General features: G+C 36.3%; 1 protein-coding gene across 1 annotated transcript in view; it reads left to right on the forward strand.

The window, feature by feature from the left end:
• ASCC3 (activating signal cointegrator 1 complex subunit 3) overlaps positions 1-19142 on the forward strand; it is a 254485-nt gene that overhangs the window by 30008 nt on the left and 205335 nt on the right. The window contains exons 5-8 of the mRNA XM_066179496.1: positions 11470-11590; positions 14335-14542; positions 15266-15407; positions 15940-16065. Of these exons, the coding sequence (XP_066035593.1) occupies positions 11470-11590; positions 14335-14542; positions 15266-15407; positions 15940-16065 (597 nt within the window). The remainder of the gene's footprint in view (positions 1-11469; positions 11591-14334; positions 14543-15265; positions 15408-15939; positions 16066-19142) is intronic.

Raw genomic sequence — 19142 nt, forward strand, 5'->3', positions numbered from 1 at the left:
TTTGATGTCAAAACTGAGTGTCTCACGTGTGTATTTCTGTCATGTTGCAGAAGTTCTCTAGTCCTCTAAGCTTAGCCTGTTAATGCTGTGCTGGAGCTAGGCATGAACTCTGCAGAAATGCAACAAAAGCATTCTGCTCTTCAGCATCTTAGATTACTTGTACTATCACTTCTATTAAATATAGTATGAATGCCTCCTATTGTATAGATAGTTGTATATTACTATCTTGTATTACTCAGCAGTGTTTATCGAAGACCTCAGTTTGTCAAGATTAATTTGTGGACACTACCTGTAGAAATGGCAAAAAATCGTGGTACCTGATTTTGTCACGTAGAAGTCATGATTAAGCTTTTCTGTACTCATGTTAAGTTCATTAAAGGACAAAACAAAACTGTGCAAACAAGCTGAGTGGAATTTGCAAGTAGAATTCTAGAATGTGGAGTCTACTGACTCTCCTTGCTCTAAGTAATCAAATTAAATGTTGAATAGCTTGACATGCAACTTAAATTGTCATTCTTTAAAAGAATGCAGATGCTGAAAACATTAAAATATTCATCCAGCTATGTAGATACTTATACTAAAAGCCTCCCAAAACCAGAATCACAGTTTTATTCTGACTGAACATATCTTAAAGACATCAACATTTGTATGTTTATATACCACTGTAAAGACGTTAAAAGTCTTCATCGTGAGCACTGCCAGATACTTTCAGTATTACAACTACATTTTTTAGTTGATCTTAAGTGGAGAATGTGTTAATATAGAATGCTTACTGGTAGAGAATGCAGTTTCAAGAGATGACTTCATCATTACTGTATGTAGAAGGTGCTGAAATAATTGGAAAAGGAGGTTCATCATGTGGAAGGTAGCATGTGAAATAAAGCATGGAAAACCGAGGCAATGAAATATGAAAAAAATAATTGCCAGTCTGGTTGGATGCGAAGAAATAGCAGTAATACAAACGTATTTCATGTGGGAGGAGTGCATCAGTGGACTGTGGCTTGCAGGAAAAGGCACTCAGAAGGAGGGAGGGAGGCAGCAAGAGACTGGCAGCATAAAACAAATATTTCATCAATATTGTCTGTTCATCTTAGCAAGAACAATCTCACCAAGGGTTTCAGTTAACTTTCATATTCCAGGGAAGTTGGTTTCCAGTTCCAGCACAACTTGCAGTAACCAAAAAAAATGTGCATGAGAATCAATTCTCAGAACTGTTAAACAAGAAACAATTGTCTACTCCTTGTGAGATGTCCTTTAGGATGCTGTAAGATACCTAATTGCTCCATTTGGACATGGCTGTTCAGTTGCCTGTAAGGGCTTTAAGCAGCCACTGAGAATCACAAGTTGATTAGTATTTTTTCAATAAATATTTGATTGACAGTTTTACGTAGGTCATGGATAGACTACTAGTGCTCTTTAGTAATGGAAATTTTCACAAGTTGTATTGACATGTCCCTGTATTTGTTACATGCTTTCTGCTGCTGCTGCTATTTTTTTCATTATTTTCGGACACTGTTCACTGGGTACCTTGTTATTACAGTATTGAACAAAGTCTGAAGTGATAGTTAAAATGTTATCTGAAAATCATATAAGGCACTTCAAAAGTTATAAACAGTTTGTTTTGGAAAGAAATGGAAGTACTTTTCTGATTTACAGAAATGTTCATCATTTGCTCCTGGAGAAGAACTCTTCAGCCAACCCTTATTGTGGTTGTTACTAATCTACCCATGATCGTAAAGTTAGCTATAAGTTTAGGAAACTTATCTAGGATCCTTGTCTGAATGTTTACAAGTGGTTATGAATCTTTATCTTAGGTATCAGAGATAAGAGGCTTATGAGAAAACATGGAAGAGCAATATGCAGTAGTTTTTTTAAGCATCCAAAACATAATGAAGAAAAGGAAGTGCTCATAGCCAGGGCAATTTTTTTAATAGTAATTTTTAATACTTTCTATTCGGTCATTATTTGTCTTTGTTCTTCCTGAACTTATACAGGATTTCATCTCCAAACCCTCTGAAAGCAATGTGGCTACTCTTTTGTCTTTGGGCAATTTAGATTTTTGCCAAGGAACATCCCCGAGATCAGAATAAATTTCTGTTGCAACTGTATTCCTTTCATGTAACTGTTTACTAATTTGTTAGGTTTGTCGCTTAATAACTCTTCACACACTAGTTTACTATAGAAGTTGATACGCAGTAGAAAATTCAAGCTGTTCTTACAATTATTTCATAGTTAAAATCAATAAGGAAGTGTAAGAGCTCTTGGTGTGAGGCTCCTTTGAGAGAACATTTCCAAAAGCTACAGTTTAACATACATTTTGACTTAAAATCAGCTTATTTAAATGTTCATTGCTATATATATACAACACCACATGAAAACTTCGCAAATGATAATATATTGATGTACCTTAATCTTCATTTTTCTTAATGTACCATGAAATTATGACATTAGCTTTTAGTTTTGTGTGTGTGTACTCTCGCATGACGTATGATATTTTGATGTCAAAGCAACTTGTCTCATAAAACATGTTTGGTTTAAAGTGTCAAAGTGGCATTTCCTTTTGTTCAGTATAATGACTTTCTAGCCCTAACAAATTAACATATCACAAAGCTTATTCCCCATTGCCTCGCTCATAAACGCAGTATCCATTTAGGGAAAGTACAAGCATATGTGGATCACCCCTGTGGTGCTTTATCTTTATCTTATCATCAAAGCTTCTAACTTGGCATGGGACTGGCTTTTCAAGCTCATATATTCTTTGTAATTTTATTAACATTACCAAGAGTTTTATATACAGACAATAGAAAGCTTGGGTCTCATTATTCTTGACCATAGAGCTTATCTGCTCCCCTTTCATGTAGAGAAAATAATCCTTATTTTGGATATATTTTTCCCCTTTTTCAGTTGTGGACTGCTTTTTTTAAATCCAGAAGTATACAGCTTTGTTGTTGTCCAAGGACTGTTGAAACCCCACAGACGATACGAAACTTTTTCTTTGTATGAAAACAGAAACATGCTGTCTCCCTTCATAAAAAACCCAATTGAATGGCATTTGAGTGCTGTTTTTTAGGGATGGAACTTAAGAAATGATGAAAGAACCACAGAGAGAGCCAAGAAATGGTAGGCTTAATCCTGGTGCTGAGAGCTGTTCACTGTCCTTCCTGTCAGTTAACTTTTCCTCTTTCCTGTCAACTCTTCACTTCAGTTTTGTACTGAGAGAAAGCATGTTGTATCTTTGAGCCAGTATGAGGCTTGATCTATTAATGATAGCTTTTGAATCAGTTTCAATATATTATTAAACTTAATGCAATCTTTTTTTAGAGAAAGCCAGTGTGTAGCTGATGGAACTTTTCCCTTTTTATTTTCTTTGATGCTGAGTTCTTCCCACATCCACACAGAGACATAAGGAAATATGAGTTCTGCAAGAAATGCAGTCAGATGGCACATGAAACATTAAGGCTCTCTTATTAACCAGGCACAAAATCACTTTCCTCCAAATCATTTTATGGAAGGTGGGGAGGGGGAAAACCTGCAAAGAAATCCCTAGCCCACAGCTGCTTGGTCTGTGGAAGTGGCCGGACCAGGTTTCCTGCAGGGCTGGTTTCTGTTGCAGCGAGTGCTGCAGCTTTGCTGGCTGAGTGAGAGTTTGTGCTGGTGCTGTGCTGGGGCTGTGCTGGTGCTCACTGGTGCATGCCAGCGCCACTGTGCTCCTGCTGCAGCCTCCCAGGGAATAAGGGCAGGAGGCACAAAGAGCAGTCATTCAAATCTGTCTCCACTACTGGTCCTGAACACTTCTGTCTCTCTGTCAAACCTGGAAGTTACTGAGGAGGCTTAACACTTGTTAGTTCACACACTGCTGAATGCACAGTGATGTGGTAGCCCTGGCTCTCTTGGAATGCTAGCCTTTAAAATAATCTTCCATCTTCTGAAATCCTTTTTTTTTCCCCCTATTCCTGCCCACTCCTAAAACAGTATAAAATGCTGATTCAGGCCAAAGCCTACCTTGTTTTCTTCTCACCCACTTTGTGTGTATGTCTGCCCAGGGTGCTGGAGTTCACAGCCTGGGGTTGGTGGTCATAGCCCATTTCCCTAGGTAACCCTGCTGCATCCAGCAGAGGATATTAAAATTCTGACTTGACTATCCTAATTAGGATAAAACTGGCTTCCAGTAGTAGGATCCCTTGCTGCTCTCCATCATTCACCTCTGTTAAGCCACATAAATTAGCTCCTTGGCTTGCTGGTATTCTGTTTTACTCTGTCAGTACACATTGGGGTAGTGGACCTACACTTAGTCAAGTCCTCCTCCTGAAATGGGTGGGTTTGGGACTTGCTGCCCTTTGAGATAACCTGCAGGTTTTTGCCTTTTCCAGAATAGAATTCTGTGCTAACCATTGCCATTTTAGAAGTTTCTTAAATCCTCTTCTCTCAAAAAAACCCGAACTGATCCTGATGCAGAAATCACTTCCATAAATACATGTTTTCTTCTGGGTAATGTCAGAATTCCTTGCCCTTTTAAGGAACAGGTAAGAAAAGTTGCAAGTGCAGTGGTTATGTGGTTTTAGGACATTTTTAAATGTCAAAAATCATTAATAGCTTATCCCAGAATACTTCTGAAGATAAACACTAGTTTAAGGAATCATATAACAGTGAGGTTTTCTACATTTCAATTTGTCTTCAGGTTTTGCTTTTCATAAGGCAAGTCAGTAGTCTGCTGTTTGTAGCTGCTGTTTGACATTATTTCTAATTGCTGAAGTCTTCAGGCTAAATAAACTGGGGGAAGTTGCCTTGTAGCTATGTATTTGAAATTTTCAAAATAAGTGCATCTGTCTAAGTTTCTAATTAATCACTCTTAAAACATGGATGATGGTGGTGATGAGCTCTCCTGTCTACTTATTTTCACATAAAAACATTGAGAAAATTTGCTAGGATTTGTGATTTTGTGCTTGCCTCTTTTTCAGATATGGTAGGCAGTTTTAGTATGGATTTGCACAAGGAGCTGGAGGAAGATTTTCATCAAATTCAAATTATGCTATGACAGATTGTGCTTTTTTATTATAAGACAAATATTAAAGAATTATATGTAATCAAAACTGATAGTCAAATAAATAGGTTTAGGCCTATTAAGCAATATTTGCATACACTTTCAATCTGATAATCTGGCTTTTTAAGCCTTGTTGTAAGAAAACCACTTTTTCCTTCCTGTAACTGATCAATTTCAGTGTTTTAACTATAGATTTCAATTTGATTTAAAAGAAGCCTTGTACCTGTAGGCTGAGTCTTCTAATACATTTGTTCTCATCTTTAATACTATTTTTGGAGTTTTCCTCGCTGTGATTCATATATTTTTACTAGTGTAAATACTAGTTGGAGTAAAATTGTATGGTCATCTATGGATACAAAAATATATAAAAATAGAGTATAATAGCAATATGCTGAGGAGAGATGGTATGAAAAAGAGTAATTGGCCATGCCTTTGTTGTACCTGTACTCCTGGACTAAAAACGTGTCACATAATGAGGACCAGATTTCCATGAGTTTTTGTTGGACTGCAAATGCAGTAATGGGAAAAGTAAACAAAACTTGATTGAGTAAGAATACCTGTTTCTAAATTTTTAGTTAATTATTTCCTTCTAATTGCCAACTGATAGTAAAATCCAAAAATTTCAGGCTAACTTAATTCACAGACAGGCCTTTAAGACCTCTCTGATAAGAAGGAGTACCTTGATTCATCCTCTCGAAGCTGATGTTTGATCCCACTGGAGGCTGTCTGAGAACCAGCCACTCCTTGTTCATTAGAATATTTGCTTCTTCTGCCTTATCCGATTGCTGTGCTCAGTAAGATTGCAATATGAGAGTCCTCCAGCCTCTGTGTCAAGGAATAGCCATCAGAAAGGCATTGTGCAGACACACAGGTTATCAACAACTTGTCTTTAAGAGGGCTTGAAGTGTCTGGTTACTGTTCTGTTTGTTGTGAGACTGGTGCAGTTAAGCTGAACTTACTTTGACTCTGCTGAGTCTCCTAGGTGGTTTGTAGGGTTGGAAGATCATTTCTGTATAGATGGACTAAAGGTAATGGGTGTTTTATTCAAAAAAGCCAGGCTTTAAAAAAAAGAGAGGCAGATCTGAGAGCTGAATTACTTTCTAACACACCTAATACCTGTTATTAATAAGAATGGTAAGGAATCATGCTTTATCTGGCTTGTCTCATTTTAATCAACCAGCAAGAAGCATGAAAAGATGAAACATCTGAGATTTGGTTTTAAACAAAGTGTTCTTCTATAGTCTGTAGTTGTTAGAGGGAATGATAGTCTCTTACTTTTCAGCACAGTAGTAATTAGCAATCAGCGTATATATTATATCCATGAAGTTTGTGTTGAATTTTTCGCATTAAAAAAAACCCTCTATCTTCAATGTCCTTGTTTTTGTTACTGTATCTTTTTAAGCAGTATACTAGGTACTGTATCCAGGCTGCTTTTGCAATAAGCCTTTAGCCCAAGAAAAATGTCCTATTTACCCTATAATTTTTTTTTAATGAAGCAGTCATTTCAGTTGCTTCAGTGCTACTAGGACGGAAGAAACCTGAGATCTTGCTATGGTGATTATTCTTCCACAGCTATTTGAAAACTGTGCCTTGTAAAGCAGTATCATCTGCAAACAAACCACAAAATGCAGGGATAGCAATTAATTGTGTAGGTGGGACTCTGTAACCAAGACCTGCTGTTAGGATATAAAAGTACAGAGGAAAACCATGGGTTGGCTGAATTTGGGTTTCTGTTTCATTTATTGCTGTAGAACAGTACTAAGACTCAAGCAAGGTACAAGGACTGTTCATAGTCTATTTTTGTGTGCACTTGTAAAACAAAATATTTTCTGAGATTTATAGGGCTTTTTCCTACCTCAAGGACGATGTAGAAGTCAAGAACATGCCCTTTGATGGCAGATAGTTTATGATGTCAAAGTATTACTCACAGTTCTGTGCCTCATATTGGAGGACCTCCGAAGCTCCCTGTAAATTTTACTTTATAGAATTGAAAAGAGAAGAATACCTATTTAACATTCAGAGTAAAATCTCGTTCCAGTCTTGAACATAAAGATGTACTTTTTTATGTCTTAGCCTTACTTGAAAATCTTTGCTATGTTATGTGTCTCAATGGGGTTCAACTCCTTTCTGGTAACTCTGGCAGATAGACTGCTGTCTATATGTAGAACTCTTGTCTGCCTCCTTGCCTTTTCCATAGAGCTGGCATGTATTCAGGAGAAATCATTTGCATGAGGACCTTGCCTCACCTTTTTAATAGGCAGTATGACACATCTTGTCCTTTTGTTCCTACATTAATTACTCAATATGCATTCTTCCTGATATTAAGCACATAAAATAAAATGTAAAAATCACTCAAACAAGTATCAGTGACCATATATCTCACTCATCTATGCCTTTATGGTTATGAAGTAGTAGCTGAAGTCATGTGAAAGCTTTGTTACTGAAGGCAGTCAGGGCTGCGTTTTGGCTTTACCTGGCTTAGAGGAGTGTAATAATTTGGCTGGGATTCAAGAACCTGCTGATTGACACACAGCCTCTCCATCTGTTGATCACTGTCTAGTTTATCTCATTATAACTTAATAGAAAGTCAACTATGAATATTCACCAGATTCCATTGCCTGCTCTCAGGGTCTTGGGTATTGATTTTTCAGGCCAGAATATATGATAACATATCAAATCTGAAATGCTAGTACCTACCCTGGTGGACTGGCTTTACATGGTCAAGCCTTGGTAGCAGGGGGTGCTTCAAGGGTGGCTTCTGTGAGAGCCAAAGATGGATGTGCTATGAATCAAGGGTGTGCCAGATAGAAATGATGGTAATTACTCTGTGATAATGTATCTAAGATGAAAAGTTATCAAGCAGTTGGCTCCTGGCAGGGACCTGCAGACCCGTGGAGAGAGAAGCCCATGCTGGAGCAGGTTTCTTGGTAGGACTGGGGGAACCCACACCAGAGCAGCCTGTCCTTCAAAGACTGCGCTTCATGAAGAGTGACCCACACTGCAGCAGTTTGAGTTTTTGTTGCCCATGGGGTGGACTCACACTGGAGAGGTTCTTGGAGAACTGTCTCGCCTTGGAGGGAGCCCATGGTGCAGCAGGAAAAGGATTGATTTCCCTGCGCAGTGAGAGAAACTGCCGGTGATGAACTGACCATAACCCCTATTCCCTGTCTCCCTGCACCACTGGGGGAGGAGATCGAGCTGGGAAGGAGAGAGGGGTGGGGGGAAGGCATTTTTAAGGGCTTATTTTACTTGTCATGATCCTGCTCTGATTTTGGTAGTAATAAGCCTCCTGGATGGACTTGTTTTCATAAGTGTCAAATAATGATAAGTTAAGAATTGTACTTTTGAAACATCAGTATTCTCTGATAGTTATTAGTACCCTAACTAGAAAGTAATGGATTACTCCTACAGTATGAACAAAGATGAATATTAATAGTATTTTGGTCTTGCAAGTTCTCAAGTTTAGTTATTTCTTTGCAAACTTTTTCTAGCATTGTCACTATTGGTGCCATCAGTGGTAGGTGGTAACAGATCCTGCTCTGTAACTTATTCTCTGTCTCTCAGTACTTCTACTTGGTTTAGCTCTCAATGGTTGTTTTCCACCCAGGAGCTCTGGCAGGCTTCTGGTGAGTATGGGAGATATCATGTCAATAAGAACAGGTCATTGCTTCTGGTCTTCTGTATTCTTTTGTTTTTTCCCCTCATTCTTGAGCAATGAGCTTAGTCTGTCTAAGCTGTTGAAAATATCCTGAAAGCCTCCTTTATATTCAGGCAGCAGCAAGATTGATTAATTAGGTGACCAAGACGCCTCTCAAACTTCTGGTAGCAAATGAGTATCTGTCCACCCATCAAGAAGGCAAAATGGAGTGACTTTCACCACACAGGTCTGGCATGTAGTATTGTAGGGGTTTTGCTCTCTCTGACTGGTAGGATGTCTGGAGAGCAGGACATCCAATTTCACCTTGGTGCTCTTCCATTGAGCCCATCATACTGAGGCTCAAGTTTTTGCTTCATGATCTCTGACCATGAAGTAGAATGCATTGTATAACATTGCTGCTTCTATGTGAGGTTCTGCTGTTCTAATTGGGTGAAGGGTATGATACGGATGGTTTTTGTTTCAGAATATATTGTGAAAACAGGACAGGAAAACATTGTCCTATTCAAAAAACAGGGTGTCGTCTATTTCCTCTGCAAATCCCATGGTTTCTGACACTTCTGGATTGTTTTTAACAACTTCCTGTGAGAGGGATGTTTTGGAGTCGTGTGCAGAGAAAGAGATCTACACTGGATGTTTTAGGGCTAGTGTGTTATTTGTCTTCTGATGGTGGTGGTGGTGTGTGATTGAGTTTGGGGGTTTTGGGGCATCATGCTAAGTCTGAATGCGCATAGATTGTGTCTGCTGCCTTGATTGAGCCCAGATCTGGTTGAATTGAAAGAATTTCATTTCCGTGTGTTGCTGGTATTCCACAATCAACAAATCATTGCTAAGTCAAGACAAGTTTGCATTCAGCTCTTTATACAATTAAGCTATTTCAAATGCAGTTCTTTTCTTGTTGCTTTGGTGATTATTTTTCCCTCTCTGTCTTAAACATTTGCCCCTGGAAAATACCTACTCAAATTTGCCAGTTTTAAATTGCCACTTTCTTTTGAAATGTAAAACAAGGTCATCTTATAGCTTTAGATCATATTAGTTAAAATGTGGCTGTAAAGTGACAGTAAATAGCTATGCAAAATCGAAGAATTAATGATCAGTGCTGGTGAAGGCTGGATAAAGGATAATCCACCATATCTTGAGATCCCTGACAGAAGAATTGATGTTTAACTAGTGGTTCATTGTTCTATATTTTTATGGTTTGTTAATTTTGAAAATCTTCTCTTTGTCCACTTTTATTGTATTCTCTTATTTTAGTTTTTCTGGAGACTGCTTCTCCAGTTTGCCATCACTGGTTGCTCTAATGAAAGAAATACAAGACTTTAAACCTTTCAGCTGTTAGTTCATGGTCTCTGCAAATTGCACCATCACTGTACTAATTTGCACAAACCTTATGTCTCTCTAGAAACCCCTGAGGGCCTGGAGTAACACTTTTTTCTCGTTTTCCCCCTCCCTTATTTTTGAATAACAGCTTGTATTACGATGTACAGATTGGCCTGAAAAAAAGGGATCATTGATTTCATGCCATTGGCACTGTTCAGAATTTTGCAAATACATGAAGAGGCAACATAAAGTTGTTTCAAGGTGTTCCCCAAGGGGAATAGTCATAGAGAGCCACAGAAAAACTCTTTCTTAAGGAGTTGGCAAATTAAATACAGGACAGTAAGAGACCTCTCTCTCCTTTTATAGTTAGAACAGAAATACTTCAATCCTACTGTGCCAAAGTCTTACTCTTTCATAGAACATCACATCAAAGTACATTATACATTGTATTCTTACCAGATTCCTGAAGTTATATAGATAAAATTACTAGCAAATTCAAAAAGCACTAAGGAAAAACTGTCCTGTTTTACTTTTTAGAAATTGAAAATAATGGAGAAAAAAATTCTTTTGAGCAGTGTTAAAAATCAGGAATGGGTTTTGAGTAACTTACGGCTTACTGTGATGCTTTGATTTTTGGCAAAATAACTGTAGATAAGATAGAGATGAAAGTGCTTTTAATGTTTTGGGTGGATTTTTTTTTCCATTAAAACCCAGTATTATGTGGAAAATGGAACTTTAAATAGGGAATTGTGTTTATCTAACCTGCTACAAGAGAATCATTTGAGTAAGAAAATCATTGGGCCAAAATACCACTTACTAGCACAGAGTTCTCTTCTGGTGTACATCACTTACAGTATGTGTTGGAATTACACAGAGGATTAAATGTACAAGTACTAAAGACTGAAGTCAGTACTAGTGTCATCTTAACTGTTTCTTCATATTCCTACTGTACTCACAATCTATGATTTTTTTTTTTTTTTGTAGGTTAAGCCTGTGAAAATGCAGTAGGCTACACATCCTGTTGGCTGTATAGGGAATAACTTCCTACCTACCTGGCTTTCATGAGAAAGCATTGGTTCTCTTGATTCATCTGCAGAGATTATGGAGAAGTAAATTTAAGGCATATGTAAATGACTATAAAGACATGTAAAGTTTAGTCTTGAGTTAAATTTTATACAAGAATCCCCAAGAGAAAGTGAGTTTTACTTAATAAACAAAGTTCATAGATTTTTAAATATTTCCAACTGAAAACTTTCTGTAGTTCTCTCTTTTTTGAAATAGAGAACCTGGTATTAAAAATTATACCCTTTGTGTTGAATTACTGGGAGTTGAAATTCATTAATTTGTTAGATATTGTCAACAGATATGGTGTTGCCAAGGATGGAAATATTGCAGTCCTGTTTATAAATTCATGTACATTTGGATATGACTTATGACTTTATTTTCTTTGTAGTTATTTGAACTGCTAGGCCCTGAAGGTTTTGAACTCATAGAGAAACTCCTACAGAACAGATCTCTGATTCTGGAAAGATCTTTGGCTTGTGCAAATGATAACAGGTTCCAGGCTCTCCAAGGTAAGTGTCTATAAAATTTTTGTTCCAAATCAGATAAAAAGTAGTTTTCTAATTGTTCTGTTGTATTTCCAACAGTAGTATTTCCATGTGTAATTAAAAAAACAAGCAAAAAAATTCCCAGGAGACAACGGGAGAATCTATTTCTGGCCTTAACAAAGAAAGTCTGATTATACAGAAGAAACAAATACAGATAGCTTATGTTTATTTTGTTTTCAACTGCCTATGGGCATGTGCAAATTTTGAATGTATTAACAGTTGCACTTTTCCTGTTTTAATGGATTACTCTGGAAATAATCTGATCTTCTGTTGTTCCTCAGTTGCATTTCTCCTTCCTCTCTACTTTGTACTGTCATCTAATGTAGGCCTTGGGGGAAGAAAAGCATGGTAACAACCACTTCTGAAAATAATAAAGTCAAGCTGAAGCATGAATAAGTGAGAGGGGGGAAAAAGGGATTCAGGTTTTGTACTGTAATTTTTGCTTTTATAAGTTAATTTGTCTGCACTGAGTAATTATTTTAAAATAAGTTTTACAGATTGTTGTTTTAAAACAAGTCATTACTTTCTTCTCTGGCAGAAGTAAATCTGATAGGATATCGGTTGTGACTTGGGATAAATCTTACATGGACAGAGCACCATGCAACCCATTGCATGTTCACAGCACATGGAGGTAGAAAAATGCCAATAGAGCCAGTAGTGGTGGACTTATATCTTCACAATAATTCTAAAATGCAAATGACCCCTTTTTAATGTTTGTCTTCAATGGAATGTTACATAAGCAAGTGTTCAGAAGTTCATCTCTTGCTGTGCTAATGGTTAGTCTAAACTCATCAGAACAACTGTTAGTTTTACCCGTTCATGATTTCAAAGACAAATATCTTGCTGTATAACAAGACTTGCTGTCCTGATAGTTTTCCCTTCTTAGGTAATCAAATAAAAAATTAAAATACATTCAGTAGAAATGGAATTAATGTATTTTTCTCCTATGTACAGAGTTTAGTTACAGGGGTATTTTCTTCTCACTTAGCAGAATTAGTACTTTGGAAGCTTTTATGAAATTATTCTTCATTATGCCATCAGTGAAATCTATCACAGTAATTTCTTCTAAAATGTGGAGGAAGAATATTTTCAATGTTATGTTTTTCAGCCAATAGAAAAGCATAACTGATTTTATGCCTTTTTTCACTTATGAGAGAATCCTTTTTTAACTGTGGTAAAAAAGTCAGTGATACTTAAAGTATCTTCTCTGAGACTGAAGATTCTCTTGGCCCTGAGTTCAGTCTTTTAATTTTAATAAGGTTTATTTTTCAAGTTGATCAAAATGGTATTTCTAATTGGGAAGTCTTATCTTTTCAAAATTTTACTTGTGGAAGGGACTAATTTCTGTCTGCAGAAATTTAGTCAACTTAGAGTAATTTGTGTTTTAAAAAATCAGCACAGGTCAAGAAACTACATCTACTGCTTTTTTGTACCATGCTGTGGTATTTGACTATTTCTTATGTAATTTACTTCCATGACAGTAAAGGTGATGTGCTTATCAGACAAATCAAGTAACATTTCTTTGCCCTGGTGTGTTTAGTCTGAATTAAATTTGGTCAGGAAATTGCATCCTTTGTTGTCCCCTTTTAATACGAGAGAAAGGGTTAAAGCTGCAGACGTGATGGGATTAATGTGGACATTTTGACAGTTTATTAGAATTTTTTCAATGCTCTTTAACAAGTTATTATTGCCTTATCCAGTATGCATGCTGTGAGGTGTAGGAGTTTCACTCTTGCTGTAGGTGAAAACTAAGCAGCACAAATTATTCAAAATTTCAGTCAAGTGGGTTTATTTGATGAAAAAAAGGTTTTCAAGTTTTTCACTTCAGAGTTTGGCTGCAGAAGTACATATGAAGCATAACTGAGTTATGTATTTAATATTCAGTCAAACTTATATAAACAAATCTGTTTGCAGAATTTTGAAAAATGACATTTTAAACCACCAATATTGTTGAAATGAAAACAAAATAAATGTCTCTCTGTTGTATATAAAAGACTTGGTTATGTCTTCAGTGTTGGCCAGTACTGATCTCAGAAAGGTGAATGTAACTGAGTTTTTTTGGATTCCCTGCTACCCTAGATTTATTGTGTATTGTAATTGTTCTGTGGTTCTGATTCTTCTTGATAATCCTGCTGCTTATCAATGTAAAATGAAGGAGCCCTTGTGATTGTATAGAGTAGGATAGATTTTCTCAGTAGTTCAGGGAAATTGCATTGTGACTATCCTTTCAATACAATCATGTTATCTAGTATATATACACTAATTGTTTTGTGAAGAGGCTGTTTAAAAAAAACCCACCCTATTTAGTCTGTTGTCACACCATCCTTCTTATCAGTGCATGTACGTAAGAGCAGTGATAGGGGGCAAAGTGGCATTTCCACTGTAGATGAAGTTATTCTAAATACAGAAAACTAAAAATGTCCTTCCTTTTGCTGCTAGTCCATCCCCTTGCTTTGGGATTAAGTGTATATTAAATAGTCTGTCTTTGGAACATCACCCGGTGGTATTTTGAGATGTCTTGAGGCCAACTGCTGCACAGTCTACATAAAGCTCAACTGTTTTTAAACACACAATACACTCACACACAGACAAACTCCCCAAAACAAGCATGAAACCAAACATCAAATTCCCAAACCTTTAGAATGAAACTGGGGAAAAAATATGGAATCCAGTACTTATGGAGATGCATGCCTGTTATCATATTGCAGAACAGTGCAAGAAGTTTATAGGAGAAAATGCTAAACCAAATTATGGTTGTCAAGTCACAATTCAGTCTGAACAAGAAAAGTTGTTAATGAAACAATATCGTCGGGAAGAAAAACGAAATGCCAGAAAAGAAAAACAAGCTGGGGAAGATGGAGAAGTTTCTGGAGAAGGACAAATGTGCTTTGATCCCAAAGAGCTGCGGATGCAAAGGTAATAAATCCCAAAAGTTGAGAAATGCTTCTGTTGTAATTGCTACTTTGACATATCATAACAGTTAATTTTCTTCTATTTTGCTTTGGTGATTAGGTGATTCTGACTTCAAGTCACGTTTTATTACAAGCGTAGAATTTTTTTTTTAAATATGAAAACCTAATTTTCAGGAAAGAAAGCAGTGATTTGCTTAATGAGAATCTTCTTGATCTCATCTGTGTGGGCTGGAATTTCAGATTAGTGGGGTAGGCTATCTTTCTTAGCTCCTGTATGCACACTACTTGCTTAGGATTTATGAAGTCTGTACTAAATCTATCAGAACTCTTTCTTTTTCTCTCTCAAGATTAATGGGTACTATTTTCCAAGTTGTCAGCTAGAAGGTAGTGGGAGGAGTAGAGGAGGGAGAGGATAAGGAGCAAATAAGCTATTGTATTTTGTATTGAGAAAAATATAGTGAGACTGGTATCTGACTGTGTAATCATGTTGCTGTGTTGCTTAAAAATAGTCAAAACTACTTTTAGGAAAGCCCTGCATTTATTGGATTGCACTTCTGAATTTTATCTAAACCGTGTGTTTTAAAGTTTTGGTCTAACTGGTGCCAGAGAATAGCACTGTAATTTTTTTTCCTTTAATTTCCTGCTCTGTCTTTAATATACCATGCTCAGTTTTTGTGATGGCAGCCTGAAATGGGCAGAATTACTGCAGGTATTTTTCTGCTCACAGAGAGCTAGCACTTCTGAATGCTCGAAGTATGCCAGTCCTAAGTAGACAGAGAGAGAGAAGCATTGAAAAAATTCGTTATCCACATGTCTATGATTCCCGAGCTGAAGCTATGAGAACATCAGCATTCATCGGGGGTGCAAAGGTATGTTGGTGCATGACCCTTCTCCAACAGTACATCTTTCCCCATGAGTAATGTGCAGCAGGGTTCTCAGAATCCCATGTATGAAGCAGTGCTTCTTTTCAGAGGGTTTTAATCACTTTGATATATTCTATTTTTATTTTGACTCTGGAAGAAATAATCTCATTTTCAGCTAATGTAGTTGCTTTTATTTCTAGGGTAATTTAAATTCTTAATATTTTTCTGTCTTTTGGATACCTTTGAATTGACTTTAACAAAAGAAATGCTTTATGAAATTCTAGACCTAATGGATTCTGAAATTTAATAAAATAGAGTTATCTTTTGGGGGGTTTTGAGACTGTTTTCTGAGTAGTCAAACTGATTATTTGCCATTTGGGGGGTTCAGTGCTAATTATAAAATGAATGAGTAAGATTTGCTTTTGGTTTGGATTCATGTTTTGAAAGAAAGTGATAAAGCATTGTTCTAAGTGAGTTACACATGATGACACTTTCTGTTTTCACACTTTCAATTAATTTTCCTGCAATACATTTTTAGGTGTTCTTACCAGAATCTGTTCAGCGAGAAAACAATAAAATGTATGAAGAGGTGAAGATCCCCCATAGTGAACCGATGCCTATTGGTATTGAAGAGAAAATTGTTTACATTAAAGACTTAGATGAGGTGAGTATACCATTTCAAAGATAGTTAATTATTTTTTACTTTGTATTGGAAGTATTGCCAGTTTTTCCGGTGGTCTGTGATAGGTAAATGCAGACAGTTAATTTCTTCATGACTAATTTTAAGAATATTTATTGGGGAACATACTTCAGTGTTGTAATCCTTTTCATGTTGACTCAGATTCAAGGAATTTCTGATCTGAACTACTTGTTCATGAGTTGCAGTTCTCAAATTCTTTGGCATTACATTTTCAGTTATTTATGGTTTTGAGCTGTGATCTGGATCACTGAAATGAAAGTATTACAATGATTCTGCTCTCTTCTGAAGATCAGAGGAGAAGGTGCATCTGAGCTTCTATACCTTGCCCTGTACAGGTTGGCTTCTGACTGCACAGCACTATTCTGCACCAGTCTTAGTGTCTGATGCGGTTCAGGGGTGTTGAATATGGTGTTACAGACTGTATGGGCTGCAGAGTCACCTCAAAATAAGCTTTGATGATAGAAAGTAAAGAGCAGAGAGGAAAAATGTGGGTAAAACAAATGTTAGCATCTCAACTTTTACTGATTTAAAATGGTGAAAAAGCTGAGATAAGGGAACTAAATTTCTTGTTAGTTATTTACAGTCCAGAACTTGCAGTACTCCATCACAGGCACCTTTTTACTCCTCGTCAAGTCTATTGAAAAGTGGAAGATTTGGTATTGATTTGAACAGAGACTTAAAAAGCAAGCTCTGTGTACAGAGAAGGTTTTATGTCTCATAGTTCTGCAGCATATAACATGGATACATTTTTTCCACCTTTTTCTCTCTGGGAAAGCAGGAAATGAGAATATACGCAGAGCACTTTATTGGGATTCTGAGTAAAGATTGTCTTACGTAAAGATTCAACTCTTTCAAAGCAGAAGACAGTTTTAGAATCTGAATCTATTCTTTTCTGCTTAGGTGACAATACCTAATATTGTGTTTATGAATTGACTGACAGCCCTTAACCAGATTGAAAAATACAGCCACTTGCACCTATTGTCATTTTATATGACAATATTCAGCATGACAGCTTTTTGCAATAAAATATCATTTTCCTAAGCTAAATACTACCTACTAATCTGGAAACTTTTTGCAAGAAGTACCAATATTTCAAAAGGCAGTAAATGGTTTCAGAAAAAATACGGTTCAGACAGAAAAATACCTATCTAAAATGAAGTTTGCAGATTTTTGACCTATAATATTTAAAATAAATTTTAAAAAATGCATCATTTATGCAAATTTAATCAGTAATTCTTTTTTGTAGCTTGTGTATCATCAAGAGGTCTGCTTTTCAGTTTTACATTGAAACTTTGAAAGAGAAACAGTCTTCTTCAGAACTTTACTCTTTGATATGATTCTTATTATATGAGATCAAATAGAAGTGTCAACAACAAATACAAGTTTGATTGTTTGAACATGCATGTAATTCCTGTCCCCAAGTTTCATATTGATTTGCAACAACAGATGACAAATTTATGAAGTTTGTCCAGCTGCAGGACTTCTCAGCTTCTTGATTTCACTAATGAGACTCATCGATTTGAAATTTGTTTAACAGAAAATTTTTATCAAGGAAAAAGGCTGGAATTGCCAATATGTAAGCTAAGACATACTTTGTCAAGATGTGTCTTTGTTAGGGCAAAATTCTTTTGTTTGGTTTTTTTTTTTTGTTTTCTCTGCATGGCTGTTTTAAATCTTTAAGCTCAGAAACACCTTGGTTGATGTTTCAAATTTTTGCCAATTAACTGGAGTCGGCTTAGAGAGCATGAAGATTTTCTCAATATGTTTTATTTTTGATTAACTAGTGTAAGCAAAAGCAGAAAAATAATTATTTTCAGGTGTTTCCTTTTCATGTATAGGTGTTCATAAAACAGGTCTATTGTATCTCTGCATGGATATGTTTGCAGGATTATCGAAAATATGAGTAGGTGGGCGAGGAGTAGATATTACAGTAAATACAACTAGATAGTTCATTAATAGGAACTTCTAAAGGCATCATGAGGAAGTTGACAGTTCTGCTGCTGTTCACTGCTGTGAGGTGCCATTAGTGGTAGGGTTTTGATGTAAGACATTTAGTCTAGAGATAAAGGTACTCAGCCTGTTTAACAAGTCAATATACCTGCAACCCATAATCCACAGGGGAAAAAAGGCACAGAACAACCAAGCCCATTTATTGTTGCTGGGGTTTTGAGTATTACATATTGACCTTTATAAGCACTTACTGGGGAAATCCTGACAGTATTAAAAATTATAAATATTCTTCTTCCTGTTCTTATTAGTCTGTATGTTTTCATTTACATGAAAATAATTTTAAGAACTCTATCTGTTTCTCATGAGCTATGTGATTTTGATCACATTGTCAGCAGTTTGAGGAGAGTGTTTGTGTAACATTTACTGCAGAATACACCATTGCATTTCATCTTTGAAACTCGTAAGATCAGAACTGAGTTCATAAGCAGTTCATTTATATTTTGAGTTGTTGGCCAGAAGTTAAAGCTCTGCATCATGTAAGTTGGAAGTAATCTTGCATATTAAATAATTTAAATACTAGTTAAGATTTAGCTTTTCTTATTTCTTCTAAACACAAGTTGAGAAGAGATAAGAGAAATGCTTTCCTCTAGACACTAATTCTAACAAACCACATATTAAGCGTATTTTAAACATGTATATGCTTCCTTTTTTTATAGTTTCTAATGTGGAAGTATAAGGCAAAATGGCAAAACCTCTGTGAACCAACACCAAAGGCAGCAGCAATGCCTTAAACCAGGACAGATATTAACACAGGGTTCTTTTTTAAAGAATTAGCAGTGTAGCCAGGATGCATCTGCCACTGCACTCCAGAGTGAAGAAATAACACTAGCTTTAGTACTATATTATCTGAAATCTTATGGCTGGTATTTTCAAAGTAAATATTTAGTTTAGGACCTCCTTGCAAAGGGTCAGAGTTTTCCTAAAAAGTTTATGACTTTGTGATTAGTGAAATCACTGCCTGAAAGAACACAGGTGCTAAGATGAAACTCATATGAACTGACAAAGGTCCAAATTTTTATAGCTACCATTCC

The sequence above is a fragment of the Chamaea fasciata genome, unplaced genomic scaffold (genome assembly GCF_029207755.1).
Source record: "Chamaea fasciata isolate MVZ Bird 193981 ecotype frontalis unplaced genomic scaffold, bChaFas1.0.hap1 SCAF_3, whole genome shotgun sequence".
Taxonomy (NCBI): Eukaryota; Metazoa; Chordata; class Aves; order Passeriformes; family Sylviidae; genus Chamaea; species Chamaea fasciata.